The sequence below is a fragment of the Musa acuminata genome, chromosome BXJ2-1 (genome assembly GCF_036884655.1).
Source record: "Musa acuminata AAA Group cultivar baxijiao chromosome BXJ2-1, Cavendish_Baxijiao_AAA, whole genome shotgun sequence".
NCBI lineage: Eukaryota > Viridiplantae > Streptophyta > Magnoliopsida > Zingiberales > Musaceae > Musa > Musa acuminata.
Window position 1 is genome coordinate 7746754 of NC_088338.1, and position 10577 is coordinate 7757330.

The 10577-nt window shown below is 39.1% G+C and overlaps 1 protein-coding gene across 2 annotated transcripts; it reads right to left on the minus strand.

Moving 5' to 3' along the window:
- Window positions 1-1073: 1073 nt before the first annotated feature.
- Window positions 1074-4593, minus strand: LOC135598722 (very-long-chain aldehyde decarbonylase GL1-6-like). Of its 2 annotated transcripts, none has more exons than XM_065092983.1 (10): window positions 4439-4593; window positions 4053-4276; window positions 3730-3962; window positions 3411-3630; window positions 2914-3289; window positions 2736-2843; window positions 2451-2654; window positions 2265-2363; window positions 1646-1819; window positions 1074-1452 (listed from the first exon to the last, which is right to left on the minus strand). In XM_065092983.1, exons 1-10 carry the CDS (start codon window positions 4496-4498, stop codon window positions 1288-1290), a joined length of 1863 nt encoding a protein of 620 aa, XP_064949055.1. In that variant the 5' UTR covers window positions 4499-4593; the 3' UTR covers window positions 1074-1287. The 2 variants fall into 2 exon arrangements, with proteins under 2 accessions (XP_064949055.1, XP_064949056.1); XM_065092984.1 differs by having other exon boundaries at window positions 1419-1538.
- Between the last annotated feature and the right edge of the window lie 5984 nt (window positions 4594-10577).

Below are 10577 nucleotides of genomic sequence, written 5' to 3' on the forward strand. Positions count from 1 at the left end.
GGGGAAGAATCTGTAAGATGCAATCTGTAAGATGCAATCTGTGAGATGCATGAGCAACTCACCGACCACAGGTGCAGGCTATCGAAGCAAGCAGCCGCAAGAAAGCCGTTGGCTCAGATAGGAGAAGAGATCGTGGCGGTGGCACTCGTCTGGACTCTCGGTCGTAGGAGCAGAGGAGGCCGGTTAGAAGCCTTCGGAGCTCCGACCGGAGTGGTGCCGCCGCTGCTTGAGGACTTTACGACAGAAAATACCATACTTTCTCATCGACGAGAAGATAAGTATTGCTCTAAGGCAATAGCGCTGATACCATGATAAAATATGAAATGTAATTACATAGTATATTTGAGATAGTGAACTCGATGACTATTTATACGTATTAGCAGAGAGAATTTTTCTCAATTGTTTAAAGATTTTCACGTGCATTTGAGGAAATCTTATTTGCTATCAACGAGAAGAGATGGTGGGAAGAGAGATGTTTTAGGAACTTTGAAAGTTGTTAATAATAAGATTATAAATAACACAAAAATCTACAATATAAATCCTGCCCATGCCAGGACAGAGGGAAATAGGGAGTATGTTTACACATTGTATGAAAGAAATTTGCAAATTCTTTCTTAACTGGTCCTCAAAGATTTGCTCCAGATCATGAAATCGTCCCACTTTGTACTATCGTACGAAATAAGACATTCGACACGAGAGAGAATGTGAAGGTAGATCGTATTTGAGTACTATTCAGCTAGTACACGCCAACTATTGCATTCATGGCATAAACGAAGTCTCAGACTCCACAAGTAAACAAGGTAGATTGAAGGTTTTCCACGCCAGGAGTAGCAGGTCACTCTAGTAGATACCAATCGGCATAATTGCAATTACCAGTAGAGAAGCAGCTTTCTTCGGCGTTGCACTTGGACATCATCATATGGGAGAAATCTTAAGTATTTTGTTTAGTGGTTTAGACTAAACGAAGTTGATAGACCAGTTAGCCCATTAGACCCACTGGTCCTCAAAGATTTGCTCCAGATCATGAAATCGTCCTACTTTGTACCATCCTACGAAATAAGGCATTCGACACGAGAGAGAATGTGAAGGTAGATCGTATTTGAGTACTATTCAGCTAGTACACGCCAACTATTGCATTCATGGCATAAACGAAGTCTCAGACTCCACAAGTAAACAAGGTAGATTGAAGGTTTTCCACGCCAGGAGTAGCAGGTCACTCTAGTAGATACCAATCGGCATAATTGCAATTACCAGTAGAGAAGCAGCTTTCTTCGGCGTTGCACTTGGCTACAGGACACCATCATATGGGAGAAATCCGTGGCGGAGGGCAGCACGCCACATTGTCTCTATGTTGCTCACCGTCTCACCACATTCATTCTTGTTCCATTGCTCCAACGCATGAACTATTCCGGCCACACGCCATGCACTCATCACCCTTCTTGGCAACCAGTTCTACGTACATTTACAAATAGAGCTCGTAGTTACTGTTAAGCGAAGGCTTATTTCATGAATCAGAGGAGAAGATGAAGAAGCTTTCCCTGCATTTTGAACTATGAAACGCATGCGAAGGCGTTCTATATATAACTGTAATCGAGGGTAATAATACGAATAAGAAAGGAATTATCACCCATGGGTGTCGACATACCTCACAGGCGTGCAGGTTTTGGTATGCCTTTGGGACCAGCATTGCAGGAGTGCAGTGGTAGATACAATCTTCTCGTACTACTCTGGGGGGGAATTGAGAATAAGGGATGAAATGGATGCCTTCACTCGCGTTCCTTTGTTCATGGTCACTCACTCCATTCCCAAGTAACCACGTCTGCAAGCGTGAGCCTCAGTTATTATGCGATCAAAAGGATAGGATACGTTTCTAGTACAATAATTTCCTTCTGTACGCAGACTTCTTGTTCATTTGCCAATGTTAAGACCACGACAGACGTGATTGCGAAAGGATGAGTCAACAGCCAAACTAATTAGCGTCTACATGAATGTTTCCGTACAAAGGGATGCAGTATTGTAGTCGGGAAGATGGTACCACAACAGTTTAAATGTGAACGGAAATTATTGCTTCGCTGCTAAAGCTGCTACTCTGTTCCTTCAACGTCAGATAGATACCGATGTTATAGTAATAAAGATTAATAGTTCTTGATTGGACTGGAAATTAATAGTCCTTGGATTTGTACAATTCATCTAACAACTGAAAGGCATGGGAAATGTCAGAGAGAGAGAGAGAAACGGAGGAGGTGGCTTGGAAAAGACCTCACCTTGCTTCTGTATTTCCCAGAGAAAACCAAATATTTCTGAAGTTGTGTTGGCAGTCTCTGTTTCAGGAGGTTGAATTTGTCCCTCTGAACCATCTCTACCTGTGAGATGATAAGAGCAAATGATAGAAAACCCTAGTCTGATACGAATTCATTCTCAAAGGAAAGAGACTTGAATTCATTACGGACCTGGATATCGACTTGGCATAAAGCCAAGCATAAAGAGAGAGCCATTTTGGAGACATTTCCGACGAGAAGAAGAGCGCTCTGTGTTCCTTTGGGGATACTGTGCAGAACCACAGCAACTGCCAAGCTGGTTCCGTCCACAATCCTTACCTTAAGCTTGGGATTCCTCTTCACATACAGCAGGCCGCACCCATTCAATTCGTCGGCCTGCAGTTACACCACACAACGTCACAGAATCTGAGATGTCATTTAACATGCTCGCGTAAGATCGACAACAAAGCAACTTACTTGGTTTAGGAGACCTAAACTTAAGACTTTAGCTCCCCTTTTATCGGCCTCCAGAATAGCTTCTTCGATCAACCCATTTATCTTCTCTTTCCCAGCGAATGTGGCGTACTGTCAACGAGCGTTTCTCAAGTCAGGAGAGAGTTAAATCCGAAGGATGGAATTTAGCTGAGAATCTTACTTGGAAACTGTATCTTGGCACCATCCATGTCTCCATCCGTAGCTTCTCCAGTTTATTCCTCTCCACGGTGAATGTAGTCCCGATGTGCCATGCCAGCTGCACCAGTGCGTGCGTGAAGGGCCAGACGATCCACAAGTACCACTGATGCTTGTATGGTTTTGATGCCAGGGAAGAAAGGCCGATTCGAGAGTGATACATGGACTGCAGGGTGGTCAAATGGGTCAGATGAACCACATCGACCATCTCCTCCTTTTTCCTGAGAGACCTTTCATGTAACTCGTCCGAAGACTCGTCCACCGTACCGTATATATAGTCGTATATTGGCATAAAGAGCGAGTAATTGGTGCGAAATCTCGTGTGGTGAAGGGAGTGAAACCTGCGCATGAAAAATAAGATCTTACTTCTAATTAATCTGTTGGTTTTCAGTTCATGTATCGTTTCTTGATTCACTGAACGGCCTGAGGCTTAGATTGTAGTCCGAGGAAGTCCATACTTACGAGGGAGTGTACATGAGGTACTTAAGCGGGGGAAAGCTGTCGAGAAGCCACTTGGGAACCATCTCAAAGTTGCAGTGGCCCATGTAGTTCATGAAATCAATATAGTTCAAATACCCATAGATTGTTATAATGGAACCTGATCCTGTTAGAGCTGTGGTTATAGGAGGAATCGAAAAGAGCAGGAAGTAGACCAGCTCTTCAGCGAATGGATGGATGACAGCTGCGAGAGACGAAGCTAAGTAAGCCAGACATGCAAACTTGGATATAGCTTGTTCTTTTTACGAGGCAGAAGTAGACTTAAGAGAGAGAGGGGTCTCACATGTGATGGGCTCGGTAACAACGGAGGCATGGTGGTGAGAATGGTAACGGGAATAGAGGTAATGATGGTGCAAAGCTCGATGGAACCAGTAGTAGAGGAACTCCACGGGGCCAATGTGGAGAAGACTGATGAGGATCGCTCCTCTAGTATTCCACCATGGTAGATGTGATGCTCCAGGAATCACCTTGTTTACCACGTAAGCCAAGATGGCTGTCAAGATGATCTGATCATCCCTGCCATCCAGTTTACTCCATCACACTTTGTGGCGTCTACGACACAACAACAAACTAGAAGAAGAAGAAGAAGAAGAAGGAAAAGAGTACCAGTTCCGTTCTCTGTCCACTTGCTCGAAGTCGAGGCTTTTGTCGACTATGCTGTGCTTGCTGTTGGCAGTCTTCATCCGGGACAGGGTGATCCAGAGCTGGGCGTGCAGCAACCGCATCAGCAGAGATGGGATGATGAGGAAGTTGAACATGTCCCTATCCTCTGGCTTTACCGTCATGAACTTGTGTACGCTGTGCGCCAACCATGGAGCCAGGAGCACGTACTGCAACGCAAAAAGAAGAAGAAGAAGAAGAAGAAGAAGAGGAGGAGGAGGAGGAAAACAAGGGTATCACCAAGCCATGTTGTGTCAGAAAGGTGAGGGCCGGAGGGAGTGCATGTGTGCTGGAAGAAAGGAAGGAAGGGTGGCGATGGATTGGAACCATACCTTCATGTTTCCAAGCCTCTGCCATGGCCATTGGGTGAGGGGTCCTGGTTGAGAAGCCATCTTGCTTGACCTTCTCGTCGTCACCTTTCTGTGATGTCCATAGTGCAAGTTTGCTTCTGCGTGATACTTATAAGCAGAGCTTAGGTTATTTCCCATGCGTCCTGCATCGCTAGACTGTTAGTAACATCACTACCAGTGCAAGCATTATATTTACATTTATAACCTAATAATCATAAAATGGTAACCAAATCGTAGAAAGGTTAAGGTTCATGTGACCTGCTACTCTACTATGGTAATCACATTAAAAGACATTAAGAGACAACGTACGAGGCTACTGTGAAATCATGACCGAGGTTTCCTCCAACGTAGTACGCAAACTAATATATTCCGAGATCATTTGGATATATATAAATATATAAATATATATATATATGGTAAAAGATATATAGTGGTGTAATCTGCAAACTAATATATGCCGAAATCAGCAAGATCTTGCTGCAAATCTACCTTCGGGAAGGGACAAGTAAAAGACATATTTCCGGTGGAATTAAGATCACGGTCGAATGGCTGTCGGCATTCACGTGCTCTACCCGTAAATTATCTATAATAGTTGAATCATAACCTTGTCATTTCAGTAACGCAACCAACAAAGATAAACGCTACAAATACATGCATGAAACATAGCATTCCTATTATTTCTTAACTTCGCTCTCTGTGTAGTCATTAAGAAACTCTTGCTGTACAGTTGGAGCCGAATTCTTTGTCGATGAAATGTCAGCGATAGTGCCTCGTCCTTTCTTTTTCCTTATCGCTGAAACGTCAGCCGACGACCTTGACCGACTGTTTGATTTGGATAGCGGCTCCTGTTCCATCGACTCTTCTCACACTAAATTGGCTGGCCTTATACTTCCTTCCATCGATCGAATACATGGTAAATGGATATCACATCGCTACTAGCGATGGCATCCAATGCACAAAGCTCCAACCAATCCTCGTGGAGGTTATTCAAAGCAGCCACGTGATGCGTTATGAACAAGCGCGTCTCCGACGTCGGAAAAGAAGGCGATGTTGATGGTGAGCAGAGGAGGAGGACCAATCGCCAGCTGAATCCCTTCGGTTGCAGAGGTCGATAATAGCTCGCCGACTTGGGAATTAATGGGGCGATTTAAATGCGATAGTGATGGACAAGTTGGTAGGTGAGTCTCTTCAATTACATGCTGAGAATCTGCAGTAAATGCGGAATTAAATTGGGGGGGGTGTCATGAATGAATAATCTGAAGAGTATGACAAGTGAGTACAGCTCATGAGATGCCCCCCCAAATCCTCCAGATGTATGTATTATTTGTTTAATCGACTTCCGAGACTTCTTACGAGAAGGAAACAGTCTCAAGCCGGCCGCGTCTAACATGAGCTGGCTGGCTACAGAGGACCATAGCACATGAAATAGTGATGCAGTGGTGCTGGCCGAGGCAGCATTATCTCCCCGGTGCCTGAGTACGGATGAATGAGAGGCTCGGAAGCTTTGGTCGGTTTAGCGTCTGCCACGGCCACCACCTCTGGACCCTCGGTCCCGGACGAGCAGCTTTATGGCGCTCCAGCACAGAAACCGGCGAGGACAAGTGGGAGGAAAGACAGCATCATGTGAGGTTAGCAGAAGGTCATCATACAAGCTGACCTTTTCTATATTAAAGTAAATTATGTGAGTGGGTAGTATATTAGTTTAAGATTATTAGGAAGAGATGGAGTAAGTATTCGAGTTTAAGAAATTGTAAATTTACGGTGATGAATGCTAATATTATTTTTCTATTATTAATCCACTATGATTTGTTAAAGTATAATATCATATTTTCGAAAAATCTTCCAACATCATATCTTATGTTTGCAGCGATGAACTACAGACTTAATCGGTCGATTTAAGGAGGGTTTAGTAATGAATATTTTACATACGTTGGATATGAGCGTTACTATTCGAACTTGAAAATTCTGTACTTTCGTCTTCTCGAGGAGATCTTTTAGAGTCACAGAGATGTTACTGAGATGACAGGACCAGCTTTGGGACTTGTCATTTCTTGAAGAGCCACTATTGGAACTCGTGCTTGAAAGGACTTTCCAAACCCGAAAGGAATTGATTGATCGGTGTAATGGTTTGGGGGTGGAGGGAGGGATTTGGGGGGGTTGGTGGTGTCGGCGAAGGTTAATTTAAATTTTTACGAGATGGTCTGTGTATTTGATTTTTATGAGATGTTTTTTAAAATATATTGATAATACTGGTTTAAATTTATTTAGGTTGGTTTAATTTAGATTAGATCGATTCAAGTTGGATCGAATTAAATCATTTACATTCAAGTTATACTTATTCACAACCCAAATATTTTCCCTTTACTTTTCTTGGAAAAAATAAAGATAAAAAATAATTATAATAAAAGATAAGAAGAATATTACTCTTTAACTAAGATTATTTTAAGTCTGATCAATCCAGAATCAGTTTAGCCTAGATTAGATTGATTCAGGTCAGATTGAGTCAGATCCTTTATATTCAAGTTACATTCAGGTTATAATTAAGTTATACTTATTCACAAATATATTAAAAATATATTAAATTTTATATAAAATTATTTTTAAAATAAAAAATAAAAAATTATAATATTTTTTTTAGTTTTGTGAATGAATGTAACTTGAGCATATATTTTTTTGAGTAATTTAGGATAATTTTTAATAAAAAAATAATATTTTTATAATAACTTGAGTTTTTTTGGCTTTATGATAAATGTAAAATTATTTTTATAAAAAATATATATATTAATATATTTTGTGAATAAGTGTGATTGAGGAAGAGGTGGAGTAAGATGAAGATGAGGATAGGGAGGAGAGGGAAGCCGACGTGGGAGGAGGAGGTTGGAATAATTTGAAAAAATTAAGGAATAATCTAATACTTAATCAAATTAAATAGTTAGAACGTAGTTGAATCGGTTTAGTCCTATTCATCTTTAAAAAATTAGTTAAGTCATAAAAAAAATGAGTTAAACTTAATCAAAGAATAATTATTATCTTTTTATGATTTTATTAAAAAAGAAGGGTGCCCACCATTTGATAAAAGTCAATTACTATATTTTTATTATTAATTTTTTAATAATTTTAATTTTTTTTATCACTTTACACCTTATAGTGAATTTTTTTTCAAACCAAAATTTAAGTTAATATTGTTTTAATCAACTCAAATGCTTTATTTTTTAAGTTTTTCTTCTACGAGAAAAGAAAAGAACGATGGATAACAACAAGAGTGAAGGAGAATAAAAAGTAAGAGATTAAGGAGGTGACAGAAGAGGAGAATAAGAATACAAAGGAAAAAAGGATGATGGGGATATACGAATAACAATGATTATAAGAAAAAAAAATATTTCGAGACGATAATAAAAAGAATAAGGATAAAAAAAAAAAAAGGGATGAAAGAGCTAAATGAGAAGAAGATAGAGATAAGTCAAATATAGTCCGATTTACTAGTTAACACAAATCACGCAATAGAGCGTATTTGTTTGTTACCCTTCTTTATCGAATGAAAGTAATTGCCTTGACAGAACATTAATGATTGCCTTTACAGGCGAGACATTCAACAATGCAACGTTGAATGCAACGAATAGACGTGCGTTGGCAACTCCAATGTATTATTGGCAAAGCTGTACGAGGAATAGATGTACATGAATCGCCATATTTCCCTGTAGGACTGTAGACAGATAAGGAAAGAAAAACAATAATAATAATAACTCTACAGTGAAATGGTTCGACGCGGAAGAGGAAGAAGAGGATATTTAAATTAAAAGTCAACGTACAATATAGTCTATAAGAACATACTGTTTTCTTGGGTTGTCCGATTTCACAATGCCGACAGGTCCTCTTCTTGTCTTGTCTGTAATCTTCATCAAGATTCTATCGAATGCATCTGCTTTGGATTCGCATCTTGATGCATCTAATGCTAGATGCATCAAAATCCTTTATTGTTTTCCGAGGTTACTTTCCTGACAACTCCAACATCAAGAATTTTAATTTAAGAAATATCATTCTAATCGAGTTTATTATCTTAAATCCTTAATTGATTCAAATTAATCAATCAAATCGGCCCAAAGATACTATTGGCCCAATACCAATGATATAATTTTACAAATCTTATGAGTATGTCGATTTAATTACATCATGATTTTGGTTTGATTTAGTTGAATCAAATTGAATCGATTTATTTTAAAAATATATTTTTAAAATAAATTTTTTTAAAAAATAAAAGTCGGTTAACTAATTAATTGAATGATTAACGAGTTTGAATAAGAATCAATTCGAACCTAACTTATTTTAATCGAATCAAAATGAAAATCAGATTCGATCGGATTTGAATCGATTTTAATTTAAGAAATATCAGTCTAACCGAGTTTACTATCTTAAGCCCTTGATCGGTTCAAATTGATTATTCAAATCGGCCCAAAGATTCTAATAATAATTTTGGCCCAATATCAAATCGGCCCAAAGATTCTAATAATAATATGGGTTCAACTTTACAAATCTTACTATGTGGATTCGATCACACCAAGATTTTGGTTTGTTTTAGTTCAATCAAATCTAACTGTTTTATTTTTTTAAAAAAAATATTTTAAAATATTTTAAAATATTTACAAAAATATAAATTGATTAATTGATTAACTGGATACAATTAACAAGTTTTGAACTAGTTTGAGTAGATAGATTTGAATTGAATTCGATTCAAACCTAATTTACCTTAATCAAATCAAACTGAAAATCGATGTAATCTGAACATATCACATGCCCATGTAAGGGATTTTTCTTTTGGTTAATAGTGCTGTTCCTTAAGCTTACTTTTTGACGGTTCTTGTGACCTCTACTTTGTATAAATAGGTTGATATGATATATTTCAACACCATCCACTTGGTAGCGATGGGTGACCATGATAGTACTAACAAAGGAGTTTTGGATTGATATAATGTGACACTTCAAACTCAAACGGGGCAACCACTTGTCTTTGTACTATTCGATGCCATCCAAATCGGTGTCGTATATCGTAGAGCTATTCTAAAAAGCTCGAAATGGCATGGGTCCATATAAGTCGATCGACACTCATTCGCAAGTTACAAGCCAGTCGTCGGAAAAGTTGACAACCATTAATGGATCATGTACGATCGATCATTGTTCATAGGTATAAAAGCCAACCCCCTGACCAACGTCAGGGAGAAGACTTCGAGCATTCAACTCCCTCTTACTCAACTCAACACTAACTTAAACTTTGAAGGGTTCAAGTCAAAAAATCCTTCTTTCGACTTTGGTTTATGTGCAAGAGCTCGACGACGAATAAGCAAACAACCTTCCAAGGAAGAAGGTGAACCCCGAGAGATGAGACTCGAACCCAACCCAACCCGACGTTCACTTCCACCATCCGAGCATTCATGTGAATAACTTTACGTATCCGGGATTAGATCGAGCTATGCTGACACTTCGATCACGGCGTAAAAGTTTTCAACACAAGTTATGTTATCAAAACTCCCGAAGACTTTGTAGTCGCAAGCATTGGTTAGCTGCTTCATCCCTTTGCAAGAAGGTTTGTCGGACCTTTGGATTGCGGCAAACTCACAACAGCTAATCGACGTGAGTCAACGCCACTCTGCCGTTCCTTGGATCCTAAAACCATCTTCTCCGACATCTTGGAACTTGCTAATCTAACCACTGTAATTAGCTCATCCGAGCACCCATGCGTTGGCTAATTTTTCCCGGTGTTGGGGAATGACATCCCAACTAATTTTTGTACATCCCCTAATAATTTATAGGTCATCTTTCCTGAACATTACTTAGTTGCCATTACATATATTGTAATTGGTTTACTTACATGTGACTGAACTTTTTAGTTGCAAAGCGGATTACTTTTGTTGTGAAAAGGCTGTCCTATTCTAAAGCATAAAGAGGGATCTGTGAAAGGATTCTTTTTCTCCTTATTTTTATATTTTTTTTCATTATTGGGTTACTTAGTCATCTCTTAAATTATGTATTTATACCGACAAAAGGTCTTATAGTACTTGATATTTTTAAGGAATTTGAGAGGCCGACTAATCAAAAGCTAAATATGCAACCCTAAACATACATCTAA

What these genes read in the sequence shown, in the direction of transcription:
- LOC135598722 (XM_065092983.1), bottom strand. Translation starts at nt 4,498, where the DNA reads ATGGCTTCTCAACCAGGACCCCTCACCCAATGGCCATGGCAGAGGCTT. An exon ending in GTGGACAGAGAACGGAACTG is followed by an intron (nt 3,963 to 4,052) that starts GTACTCTTTTCC and finishes ACTGGATGGCAG; the next exon opens with GGATGATCAGATCATCTTGA. An exon ending in AAAACCTGCACGCCTGTGAG is followed by an intron (nt 1,453 to 1,645) that starts GTATGTCGACAC and finishes AAATGTACGTAG; the next exon opens with AACTGGTTGCCAAGAAGGGT.